This window comes from Zootoca vivipara, chromosome 14, assembly GCF_965207765.1.
Source record: "Zootoca vivipara chromosome 14, rZooViv2.hap1.1, whole genome shotgun sequence".
In the NCBI taxonomy this organism is placed as follows: Eukaryota; Metazoa; Chordata; class Lepidosauria; order Squamata; family Lacertidae; genus Zootoca; species Zootoca vivipara.
Genome location: NC_142597.1, coordinates 5,489,100 through 5,502,180, shown reverse-complemented (window position 1 = coordinate 5,502,180; position 13,081 = coordinate 5,489,100). Strand labels below are relative to the sequence as shown.

At 43.3% G+C, this 13,081-nt stretch overlaps 1 protein-coding gene across 2 annotated transcripts in view; it reads right to left on the bottom strand.

The window, feature by feature from the left end:
- The window catches only part of DPYSL2 (dihydropyrimidinase like 2), a 53,721-nt gene extending 41,615 nt beyond the window's left edge, over nt 1-12,106 (bottom strand). Inside the window, exon 1 of one of the 2 annotated variants that reach the window (XM_035139242.3) lies at nt 11,577-12,106. In XM_035139242.3, coding sequence (XP_034995133.2) covers nt 11,577-11,615 — 39 coding nt within the window. In that variant the 5' untranslated portion in view covers nt 11,616-12,106. The remainder of the gene's footprint in view (nt 1-11,576) is intronic. The other variant, XM_035139241.3, reaches the window with a different exon arrangement.
- Nucleotides 12,107-13,081: the final 975 nt, after the last annotated feature.

Here is a 13,081-nt window from a genome sequence, read left to right as displayed (position 1 = left end):
TAAAGTCTTTCCAAGTTTTGGCTACTGCAGAGCAACATGCTTTAGATGAGGCATATTAATGGCTTTCCAAAAAGTCTTATTTTTAATTTAGCTGTAAGCTTAGCTGCCTAAAGACACCCTAGATAGAGGTTACTTCACTTGGGTTTGTACTGAGTCAACGGCAAGTAAGGAAACTGAGCAAAAGTCTGTTGCCATGGGATTTCCAACACAAACAAGTCCTTTCAGCTCAGTGCTAGAAAGGTTTCAATTCAGGAGATATTTTCTCCCCTCTTATGCAGCTACTGTAAAGTCCAATGAAAACATATCTACAGTCACAAGTTAAGCAGGAGAAGGGAGGGGCAGGGGAGTCGGAAGCCAGAGTGACTCCATTTCAACCAGATCCAAATGTTTTCATAGTAGAAACAGAAGCGTTTACTCTGCAGTAGCATTGAAGCCAGCATAAGTCACACTGAAACAAGTGTATTAAGGAAGACACGTTCCTTTTGCATCCTGTCCACTGTAGATGGAGAGCATGTAACCCTCCAGACCTTATGTCTTTTGAGGCTGTTTCGCTCAAGCCGCGCCCATTTATTTCAAGTGTGAGTAGGAATGGTGGAACCTGTCAGTTTCGATTTTTCTGAGGCCTCAGCTATACAGCTGCAAATAAACCATTTAAAATGTGTTTTAAGTGCAATATACAATGTGACACTAGATGGCAATGGTGAGCCTTATGGAAAATTCAATGTGTTTTTTTTAAAAAGCTTTTAAAAGGCATTTTCAGAACGGTTTTTATGTGTGTAGATTCCACCTGAATTTCTCCTTTTTTCAGTCTTAAGGGCAGTTCACCACATTTCCATGTCAGTTTACAGTTTTTTTAAAAATAAAATGAATATCCATGAAAACACATCAGCATTGTAGTGCTATTTTAGCCAGACAGACAAATTTTTAATGCCATTTTGCCTAATATACACATTTTAGCAAAGCAATGTCCCATAATAGGATGCACCTTTCTACACACACAAAAATATGCATTTTTATGCACACTTTCCCCCCGTTTATGCATTTTTGTACTCATTCCTGAGCTAGAGGATTGCATTGCAAAATGTGGAAAAATGTCAATTTTGATGGATGACTATGTTTTCGTGTGCACATTGTTTCATAAAGTGCAAATTAGGTAGATTCGCCTTTAAATGTGAATGGAATCAAATTTCTCAGGGAAACCCAATCAGGGAAACCAAATAAAAGTGTTTGCAAGGGCTGGCAATCGGTTGGCCACAATTTCAAGCAGTGCATGCAAAAATGGGTCACCTTCCCTGCCCGGCTGTCAAAACTTCCTTTTTTTTTTTTGAATTAAAGTAGTATTTATTAAAATACATTATTTGTACAAACAAGGAGAATAGAAATGGACAAAACAGACATTGATAAATAACAAAATATGAAACATCGAACAGAGACAAAACAAAAATAATACATTTTTTTCCAAGTTGTACATATTTTCTTATACTCCTGTTTCCTATATCCCTCCACCCTACCCGCCACCCACCGTGCGTGATTAGATACTTCCAGCCTTATTCTGTTCTGCGCCTTTCATGTTCTTGCGTGCAATTGTATACCTGATTACTTATTGTGGTACTGTTACTGAACCTTTTTGTATCTGAGCCCTCATATGGCTTCTGCTAACGAGGGATTTTCCACCATTGTTCTTAGATAGTTTCTGTATTTCCCCCAATCTTTATTTCTAACTTCCTCATTTATTCCTTTAACTTCAGCATTTTTTGTTGCTGAGTTATAATATATAAACAATTTATTTTGCCAATCCTCTTTGGTCGGTATCTTATTGCTTTTCCAATTTGAACCAATTAAAATTCTCGCTGCTGTTCCTGCGTACATTACTATATTTCTGTCTTTTGGTCGGATTTCATCATGAAGCATTCCCAGGAGGAAGAGTTCCGGATTATTTTTGAAGGAGTATCTGAGTATTTTTTTCAGTTCCCTATATATCATATCCCAATATGGCTTGATTTCACTACATCTCCACCATATGTGAATATAATTACCTGTCTCCTTTTTACACCTCCAGCACTTTTCGTCTGCTCCTTTGTACATTTTGGCCAATCTGTGTGGGGTTAGATGCCATCTATATTGCATCTTGATTAGGTTTTCTTGCAGATCGTAGCTTGGTGTGAAATACGTATCTCTGTTCCAGAGTTTTCCCCAACTCTCAATCATGATTTCTTTTCCCAGATCCTGTCCCCAGCGAATCATTGAAGTCTTAGTTAATTCTTCTTTTGTTTCCCATTCCAATAGTAGATTATATAAATTTTTTATGTATTTGCTTTTGCCGATTGTTAGAATTTTATCAAATTTAGACATTTCCTTATTGAATCCTATCTTTCTATCTTTTTGAAATCTTTGATTTAGTTGGAAATATTGTAACCAGCTGTTTAGAAGATGTTTTAATTCATTGTAGCTTTTTAATTTTAATTTGCCCTCGTCTTCTTCTAATAATTCTTTGTAAGTTGGCCAGTTTGTGCCCATATTGCGTTTTTTGACTGCCACCACTTCCAATGGAGATATCCACTTGGGAATTTTTGTTTCTAAGATGCCTCTATATTTTACCCAGATTCTATAAATAGACTTCCTAATAATATTATAAAAGAAAATATTTTGGGGCCTTAGATTTTCTTGGAGTAAATAGAAGTGCCACCCGAATCCTAACCCATCCCCTTCCAGATCCAATATATCATCGTTTTTGAGGTCCACCCATTCCTTCATCCAAAAGAGGGCTGCTGAATTGTCAAAACTTCCAATTCCTCCATGGACAGTACAAGCTGTGTAGCACACACACACAAACACACATTGTGATTTGTGATATTACCATGTCAAATATAATGAAACCATTATCATGATGTGGACTTCAAAACAATTTTGGGCGTTTTATCAATAAGTCACCCATCCCTACCAGTCATCACAGCCAACCATCCGGTTCCGCTCTGCCTTAATGGAAGCAGCCCCACAACAGTGGGAGAAAGTAGGCAAAGGGAAAACAAGGATGATTGAGGGTAAATCATCCTTGCAAATTCCCCCCCAGGGATGGGGGGAATGGGCTTCACTCACAGTTCATCTTGGTACCTGACTCTCGCTCCGGTATGGAATGAGGAGGCGCTGAATGTAAAAGCACTTTGCCTAACAAAAACCCTCCAATGCCGCCATTAAGAAGCTGAGGTTCTCCTGTTAATTAGAGCTTCATTGGAATAAAGTACAGGTGTGTGCTGGAAGAGATGCGCTCGCGAACTGCTGAACAAACCAACTGCAAGGACTTCAAGGTTTGAATTTGAGATAAGACTTCATTCGGTGCAAAAGACGGTGGGAGGGGGAGGGGAGCCTACGGTTTCTCTATTTTGGGAGGGAAGCTCTCTTTTGCACAAGGTTTGCGATGGAAACTTAGAGCTGACTCTTCCCCATCCTTTATTATCTACAAAGTAAAAAGAGTAACGCTAAGAGGACTTGGAATTTACGGTAATTTAATTGGAAGGGTATATCTTCAGCTGGAAGGGAGGATGAAAGGAGTCTGTGAGCTGCCAAGGAATGGATAAAGTTCCTTATTGAGTCATCTGCTGTCAGACAGACCACTCTTCTTCCTAGACTGAGGGGGGGAATACTGACAACAGTTTATTCACTGGGACATAGCAACTTTTGCAGCTGTTGTTAAAGTTCTTAGTGCAAAACAATGAAGCACAAGATGGAGCGATGGAGAAATTTATGGAATAACAATGGGATGATGGATAATAGCAACAATTGGGGGAAAGAAAGACATAATATCTTACAAGGACAGGAAGAAACACCATGGACAGAATAATTGCCACACACAGGAAGAACAAGGGTATAGTTTGAGTTCCTCACTTGAAGTTTTATAAACCATGTAATGTGTCAACATGAATATAAGTTATTAATATTGCAGCTGCTGTATAAGGGGTTATTATGACTGGAATGTACGGAAATTGAAACAAATAAGATTTTGGAACGCAAAAGAAAATTATGAAATCATCAAATCTAGCACGCGGGGGGGGGCACTTTAACTAAATTATATAATTTGCTACTTGAATGGTTAGTATTAATAATTCTATTACAAGCTGGTATTGTTATAATGAGGCTATTATTGGACTGTAATTAAAAACTAATAAAAGCATTATTATTTTTAAAAACCCATCAAGGAAGATAGCAGCTGCAGTCTAAAACAACTGGTGAGCACCAGGCTAGGGAAGTGTGATCCAGTCCCTTTGATCTAGCATCTCTAATAATGGTTCCCAAAAATAAAACAGCATACTAATGTGCAACAAACATTGTGGCCATTAATTGCTCCCAGCATCTTAAATATGAAGAGACTACACTCAACTGCTTTTAATGGAAGGGAGAAGCAACCATGCAGATTAATTTTCTTTGCTGAGAAACTAAGAGTTGCACAACAGGAGATCAAGCGAACAAAGCAGGCTGGTTAAAATAAATGTTCACGTGCAACTATTACAATCTGAACCTTGGCATGCTTACTGGGAAGTTGTGCTGTCGTTCTAAAATGCTTAGAGGTTTGCTTTGTTTCTTTTTACAATCAAGCGGTATATACAATCAAGCGGTATATAATAATAAAACATTTTTCCACTTCAGTTTTAAAGGCTTAGCCTTAGGCCCAAGAAGCACACATGGGATTGCAGCTTTGAAAGAATGCAAGGTTTTCGTAGATGTCCTAGCTCTACTGTTGGAGGCAGCATTCCTCTCAATACCAGTCGCTGGGAATCACAAGTATAAACAGTATTGGCTGCCTCCATGGAAGCTGGCTGCCTTACAATGAGCTCTGTTCCTAAGAGATATTAGAAGAGGAGGGTGACAGAGAGCTGAGCCAGATCAGAGTCTGGTGATGCAGTGCCTTGGAATTCCAACAGAGGCTGGAGCATCTCTCTAGTAGCTACCAAGACAGCTGGTCAAAGGGAGATGGACCAGCACTTTGGGGGAGAGAAAAAAAGGAGCAGTTTCTGAAGGAAGGTTCAGATAGGGTAGGCTGAAGAGAGAGCAAGAAGAAGAGAAGGAGAGTTGGTTCGGATCTATGCGTCCAACATCCACTCTGAGGAAATTATCTGTAGCTGGAGAAGGATGCCTCTGACCTTAGATAGAAAAAAACTGTCTTGGGAGGGTATTCAGAAGGGAGTTAACTGGAGGGCTGAGTTAGAGAAGTAAAAGCTGTGAGGATATCGTCTCCTTGGGTCCCGTGTTAGTCAGGAGGAGAGAGATCTTCCAGAAAGAAAAGACTCCCAAACCAGTTAAGAGGGATGTACAGTGGAACCTTGGGTTGCGGACGTAATCCATGACGGAGGCACATCCGCAACCTGCAGCGTTCGCATCCTGAAGTGCTGCGTCTGCGCAAGTGCGATTTGGCACTTCTGCACATGCGCAAAGCTCGATTTAGCACTTCTGCGCATGCGCATGCGCAAGCGACGAAACACGGAAGTAACCCGTTCCGGTACTTCTGGGTTTTCCTGCAACCCGAAAACACGTAACCTGAAGCGTCCGTAACATGAGGTATGACAGTAGTGATCTGCTGAGTCTGCTATACTGCTGGAAGTACCTCAGGATTGAGAAAAGGTTGGAAACTGTCAGAAAGTTCCACCTTGTTTAAGAACCAACGTATTAAGCTGTAACATCTACACAACAACTAAGTTAATAACTGGAAATAAGCTGAGCATTTACCATCTAGTCTAGAAACCTGTAACATCTAACTGAGGAGAAATAACTGAATTAAGCAACTGTGTATTTACTACCTTGATTAGAAGCCAGAAACATCTACTAGATTTAGTATAATGATTACTGTAATAAGTTAACTTTTTCCTGAAAGACCTTTATCAGCTGACACATCCTGTATTTTATCAACTTTGTTCTATAAAATAAATATTTTATTATTTGCTCAACTTCTGCCTGAGTCTCCAATTCTAGGTTTACCCTCACACGAAAACCAAAATATAACCCATGGTGGTTATATAGAGAATATGTAGGTGGGATCTGCTGCAATCGGTAGCCAGAGTGGTAGGATCAACTATAAGGAGTAAACCCAATTCCTTGGCATTGGCCTAATCATACCTCCCAGCCTACGGTTTTAGGCTAGGAACAACACTATAAAAACTGATATGCCAGAGTCTGTAAAAACCTTACTCTACTTTTAAGCAAGTTTTCACAACCACCACATATCCAGTCACATCAGCAAGAAATCACATGCCTTATTCCAATCAAACTGGGACCTCTTCCTCCATCCTTTCAGCACAGTGGCAATCTGGTGGTCAAGAGTCACATAACTGGCGACTCTCCATCTTATGCAATTATCCAATCTTTTTTCTTATCCCTGGCCCTTCAATCATCATTCCACAACATCAAAACAATCTGAAATCATTGGTAAAACCATAAAAATACCACAGGCAGAACTTTGTGGGTGTCATTAACACTATGTGCCAAAGGCCTGGGGGAGGGGCGGAAGCAAGCCTTTAACTGACCCTTAAAAGACACTCGTATTAAGAGACATGTGCAATATTCACAGGGTGGGAGTTCCATATCTGGGGACCGCCACTGTAGATAGTGGGCTGTATTTGCCAAGGACACCACTGAGCATCATCTGGAGGGACGCAGGTTACTCACCCATGCTGTAGATGGGTGGTCATTCTATGGAGCAGGTGCAAAATGCAAGATGCATGGCACAAAAATGCAAGAGGCCACAGGTCTGTTTTCAGCAGAGATTCAAGCCCCATCTGCACTATGCATTAAAAGCAGTATCTCGCCACTTTAAACTGTCATGGTTTCCCAGCAAGAATCCTGAGAACTGTAGTTTGTTAAGGGTGTTGAGAGTTGTTGTTTTGTTTAGTCGTTTAGTCGTGTCCGACTCTTCGTGACCCCATGGACCAGAGCACACCAGGCACTCCTGTCTTCCACTGCCTCCCGCACTTTGGTCAAACTCATGAGAATTGTTAGGAGATCCCTATTCCCCTCATGGCAAGGGACCCAGGTGGCGCTGTGGTTAAACCACTGAGCCTAGGACTTGCTGATCAGAAGGTCGGCGGTTCGAATCCCTGTGACGGGGTGAGCTCCTGTTGCTTGGTCCCAGCTCCTGCCAACCTAGCAGTTCGAAAGCACGTCAAAATGCAAGTAGATAAATAGGAACCGCTTCAGCGGGAAGGTAAACGGTGTTTCCATGTGCTGCTCTGGTTTGCCAGAAGCGGCTTTGTCATGCTGGCCACATGACCTGGAAGCTATACGCCGGCTCCCTCGGCCAATAATGCGAGATGTGCGCGCAGCCCCAGAGTCGGTCACGACTGGACCTAATGGTCAGGGGTCCCTTTACCTTTACATTTTTATTCCCCTCACAGAGCTACAATTCCCAGTTACCTGGGAAGAGGGATTGTTAAACCACTCTCAGAATTGTAGCTTTGTCAGGGGAGTAGGGGACACATATTCAAGCACCACCTCAGCCCCTATTACAGTGCAGATAGGGCTCAGACACACACATTTGAATCCATCTTCAACTTTGTACTGTAACTTGCTCTGAAAGCAGTGTTAGAAACTGGATTAGAAAAGCTAGGAGCGAAATGGTCTCTGGGTCCTGGGTTGTGGGTGCGAAAACAGCTGCCGGGGGGGGGCGCTGGCAACACTTTTTATTTTTTTAATTTGATAAGCATGAATTAATACACATTTCACATACGTGACACATTGTTAATATCACATTTTTAGCAGAAATTGTTAATTCATGCTTAATTTGGTGTTTACAATAAAAAATATTGGTACCATAATTCAGTCCTCAAAACACTCTACTCTTCATTCTTAAAACTCCTTAACATATTGTCTATCCTTAACATATACTTGAGTGTCACCCAGGTGCAAAAAATGACACCCAGACTTTTGGAAGTGCTCGCAAATGGAGAATCTTTAAGCGCAAAATGCACCTGGCACCCTGTCTGCAAGTCAAAGTAGACATCTGAAATGTTCCATGGTGGCAACCTCTTATACATTAAACTTGGATTCCCAACACTTTTGCCAAAAATGCCTGTCATCACTGCTAAGCAGCATGATACGTTCACTCCCTTGAATAATCTAGACCTGGTTTTCTAAGGCACACTTACCCACAAATAGGTGCCTATGAAACTCATCAAGATTGATTCTTCTTATGTTCTTATGACTGAGAATCATAGGAATTGGAGGGGGCCTCCTTTGGCATTTGGAGAAGACGGCCTGGTGGGCCATTAACAAAAAATCCAAACCTAGAGCATAGCAAATTGTCCAGTTTCTGCTTGAAGGCCTTCCGGAAGGGACAGTCAACTCCCCACCCCATAAATCATTTACCATTCCTCCAAAATGTTAAATTGAAATCTCACATCATATAAGCCCATATAATCTTGTTTGTCCTACCCTCTGGGGCAGCAAAGATGCCACTGGCCTCTTCTATGTGAAAGCCCTTCAGGTGTTTGAGCTAAATCTGCTCTTCTTCAGGATAAATCAAGCAATTATGTTTAAGGTCAAAGTTGTTCTATAGTCCCTCTACAGTGTGGAATATGTGAGCTAAGTCACATCCACATACATTTAAAGAACTCTTATACCAGCATAACATCTGAAGAAGTGTGCATGCACACGAAAGCTCATACCAAAATATAAACTTAGTTGGTCTTTAAGGTGCTACTGAAGGAATTTTTTTATTTAACCAGCATAACAGTGATGGAGAATCCTGGGAAGTGTCATTTGTTAAGGGTGCCAGGAATTGTAGCTCTTTGAGGTCTGTAAATCTATACTGTACAATACTGTGGATGTGACCCTGGTCTCTAAAGGATTGTGTTAACTGAAACTTGCCTTGTTTCAAGGGGTTGGTTCACTGCCCTTCAACCAGAGAGTTGCAACGATAACTAGATTATGCAGATTGCACCAAGAGTGCCACAACTACATTTTGTAAAGAGGAGTATAGAAGACTGGAGAAAGTGCAGAGAAAGAATGTAGAAGAACAAGATAAAAATAAATACTGTACATAAAATCAGTACCCATATTGCAAGTTATGAGTTACAAAATGAATCGCAGAGCTGGAAGGTGGAAGGTTACTAGTCAAAATGAATTTCAAACCCCATCCAGGCCTAATAATTCCACCCTTCTATTAACTCAGCGTTTCTCAACCGTGTGCCGCGACACGCTGGCTGGTGTGCCGCGACGTGCGGCAACGAGAAGGGCGATTTGCATTGTCACGTACCTGGCGGCCGCCAATGATCAAAACTAATCCGCCGGAAAGCAATATTTCTCCTCCTCTTTCCCAAAGCTCAGTGCAAACAAGCCTGGCAGCCGCCAATACACAACACTTACCCGCCGGAAAGCAATATTTGGCAAGTGTTTCTTACAGTCATAATTATAATATAGGGCGGCACAGAGTTAAATTTTTTAACTTTTTTAATGGTGGTGTGCCTCGTGATTTTTTTCACGGAACAAGTGTGCCGTGGCCCAAAAAAGGTTGAGAAACACTGTATTAACTGTTGGTTGCAGAAGTGTTGCTCCTGGCAAAATCCACTTCTATGCAGAGTCACGTGGTCAGTGCTTTTCCATTGTTGTCACTCCATTAACCCTGCAGTTATTCTCGGTTTCACACTGAAACAAACTAGATCGCACTCTTTATGCATTTCACCCGTTTATCTTAGATCACTGCTGTCATTGCAGGAAAAAACAAGTGTACCAAACAGCTGAAGGCCTAAATGCCTCGTGCTTAATGTCACTCCAACATGGTTTTTTAAGGGCTTTAGATTTTAAGAGTCAGTGAGAAAATACCGATTCACTGAAAAGATTCTTTGACATGAGGCATGTTATGTAAAGAGAGGGAGGGAGAGACTGCTGTCCAACCCAACATTTTGTTCGGCTTCTTAAAATTTTATTCACAACTCTCAGCTTTAATACTCAAAGAAAAAAGGCTTGGCATGATGAGGTGTGTCCTAGTCATGTCTAGCTGTCACTTAAGTCACAGGAAAGAGAAGGAAATTAAGCCTCTTGCTTCTTAGAGCACATTAGAGTATTAATTTAAGTAGTGGGTTGCATCTCCTACTAATATATACTGCAATCGCATCCAACTGTGCTGTGTACATGGATCCTGCCCCTACATCTAGAAATCCATGCATGGCAATCAGGTCCTGCAATAAGGAACACTAGGACTTTATTATGTAACTGGTCTCTTCTGCCCGCCCCCCTTCGGATTTCCTGCAGGAATGAACATGGGGAGATTCTGACTGACAAAGTGGGGAGAAATCCTTCCAGAAGGTAAATGACTCCTGTTTCATCTTGCATACAGATGGGGAAAGGGTGGGTGGACTGGAGAATGGAAGCATGCTGCAGAGGGTGAGGGTCTCCTGTACCAACAGGCAACCATTTATTCACTTGCTTGCCCACTCCCAATTTTTCCTTGCTGGGGAAGGACAGCAAAGATGAACAGCCCATTTCTGCTCAAATCACCCAAGCTATCACCGCCATTACTTCCTGCAAGGGGTGGGGTGGGAGGAAAAAGCCCTACGGTAGGTTTGTCTTCCAGCCTTCCCCCTACCCGCTCCCATTTGCCTCCTTTGTATGAATAATGAGGGCGAAATTGGGGGGGAGGATAGCAAACATCAGGAAAGGGAGGGCGGAGAAGAGAAATTTAAGACACCAGCCAAGCCCACCACTCAACCATTCCCTTCACCAGCACCCAAAGACAGCGGGTGGGGCAGACTTGCCAAAGCTCCCAACATCGCAACCACGTTCTTTTCAATCCTCGCTTCAAATAGTAAAATTAAAAAGACATTATAATTTTAAAAATACTCTCACTGGCTCGCCTGCCACAACCACTACCAGAGGCTACACACCTTCAGGTCGACCACCCAACTGCCCACCCTCGCTGCCAAGGGGGACACCCCTCGGACCCCATTTCTCCACTACCATCCAACAAAACAGAATGAATGCGTGGAGTTAAATTGTATTTTAAACATAGCTGCCAAGTTATCCCTTATTTTAAGGGATTTTCCCTTATGCTGAATAGGCTTCCTCGCGAGAAAAGGGAAAACTTGGCAGCTATGATTTTAAAGGAAGAACAAAACAGATCTTCAAGACCGCTAAGGGCAGCTATTCATCATGGGCTTATGAAACAACGTACAGTCACAGGGTAACACACACACACACTCTCTCCCTTTCTGTGTCCAGTTTTATTATTTCAGGCATGTACACTGAAAAATCTGCAAACGGCTTGTGACTATCGGGGGATGGCAAAATAAAAGCATCTTTCTGGCGGCCACAAATAGAGCGCGGGGGGGGGGAGAGAGAGAGCTCTTCACGTTTGCATCCGCTACGCAACTTCAAGGCAACCATTGTTCCCCCGCTTGCACCAGGTTTCCCCTCCTTCCCTCCCCATCATGTTCATTATCATTACAGTATATATATCGACGGCTGCATCAAAGGCTTTTTTTTGGCGCGCTGCTTGCATAAGCCTCTCTGCCTTTTCCCCCTTAATACACACACAAAGGGCTTGATCCACATCGCCCTCCCACGCGCCACCCTCCTCGCCACAGCTTGAAACTCACCGTGATGCGTGGAATATTTTTCTTTCCTTGGTAAGACATCTCGGGGAAACAAAGTCCCACGCAACCTTTCTTTTAAAAAAAACAGTAATAAATAAAACCCCTACTTTCTGCAGATTCTGTTAGTTGCCCCCCCCGAAAAGCGCTTGTTTGCTTTAAAATTGCAATATTGTTATTCGTATTTTTGAAAAGGGTACGTAAACAGTGCTGCGCTTGTCTTCCTTGCAAGAAATAATATTTAAAACTATAGATGCAGTATATATATATTGCAAAAGCAACCGTGAAACGGTGTCGCTTGCACACCCACCCACCCCAAAAAAATCGCAAGGATGAGAAAGGAGCCGCGATCCCCCCGTGCGCCGCCTTTTCTTCCCTCTGCTCCAAACCCAGCCCAGTCTTGAGGCAGGAGGAGGAGGAGGAGGAGGAGGCGAGAGAGAGAGAGAGAGAGGGAGGGAGGGAGAGGGAGAGAGAGAGAGGAACCCTCTCCGACAGCAATCAAAGCCTTAGCACAAGGAAGGTCCTGCCGCGCCTGCGCGCCCCGCCACGCCCTGTCTTCCTCAGACGAGTGGGTCCGGCCGGCTGCGGGGCCCTGATTGGCTGCAGGAGGAGGCGGCATGCAAATACCGCCCAGCCGCCGTGCAATGGGGAGCGAGCAGAGCGGCAACATGCAAAGTGGCGCAGTGGAGGAGCCAACCGGCAGCGGGCTGCAGCCTCGGCGGGCTCGCGGCGACTTGGAAGGCAGGGCGCGCGCTAACGAGGGAGAGGGCTGGACGCCGCCACCGTTGCCGTCCTTTGGGTTGCAGGCTGCAGTGCCAATAAGGAAGCAGTGGGGGGGGCGGGGTTTCTCTTTATCTCCTTTGCACGGATGCATCCAAATCCCTGTCCTTCGGGTGTTGGTTTTTTAAAAAAACATGCTGCAAAAGGCAGCCAATTTTATCTCCGGCTGTACGGGCTGGTGCAGCACCTTCAAAGGGTTGTTCCAGTGCTGCTTTCAGTTGCATTCTGGTGCAGCAGGAAGGAGAGAGAGAGATCCGCAGTCTTGCAGATGAGCTGCTGCTGCTGCTGCTGCTGCCCACGCCCTGTTCTCTGCCAGCCAGACATACACAGAGAGAGGGATAATGCGTATATGCTTTTGATCCCTTGCTGTCGCGGGGAGGAGAGCGGCTTCTGCATTCGCTTGGCTGTATTTGCATTCGCAGCTGCTAACTGCTGGATCAGTTAGTTTGAGGGGAGGGTTGCAAAGGTATTGTTTGGCTTTTTCTTTGAAGCAGGAAATGGCATCCACCCATGATGGAGGAGGCTATTAAAAGGAGCTAGACTAGACGAACCTCCGATTTCTTTCCCTTGATTGATACTAGCTTCACTGGTGCATTTTATTTTTAATTTTAACACTTTCTCCCCCATCCTTCCAAAACGTTTGTTTGGGCCTCTTCCAAAATAGAAACTGCAGGTTATTGTGAAACGACATACAATTATCCATGAACATGCTTTCAGTCTGCTTTCAGTTT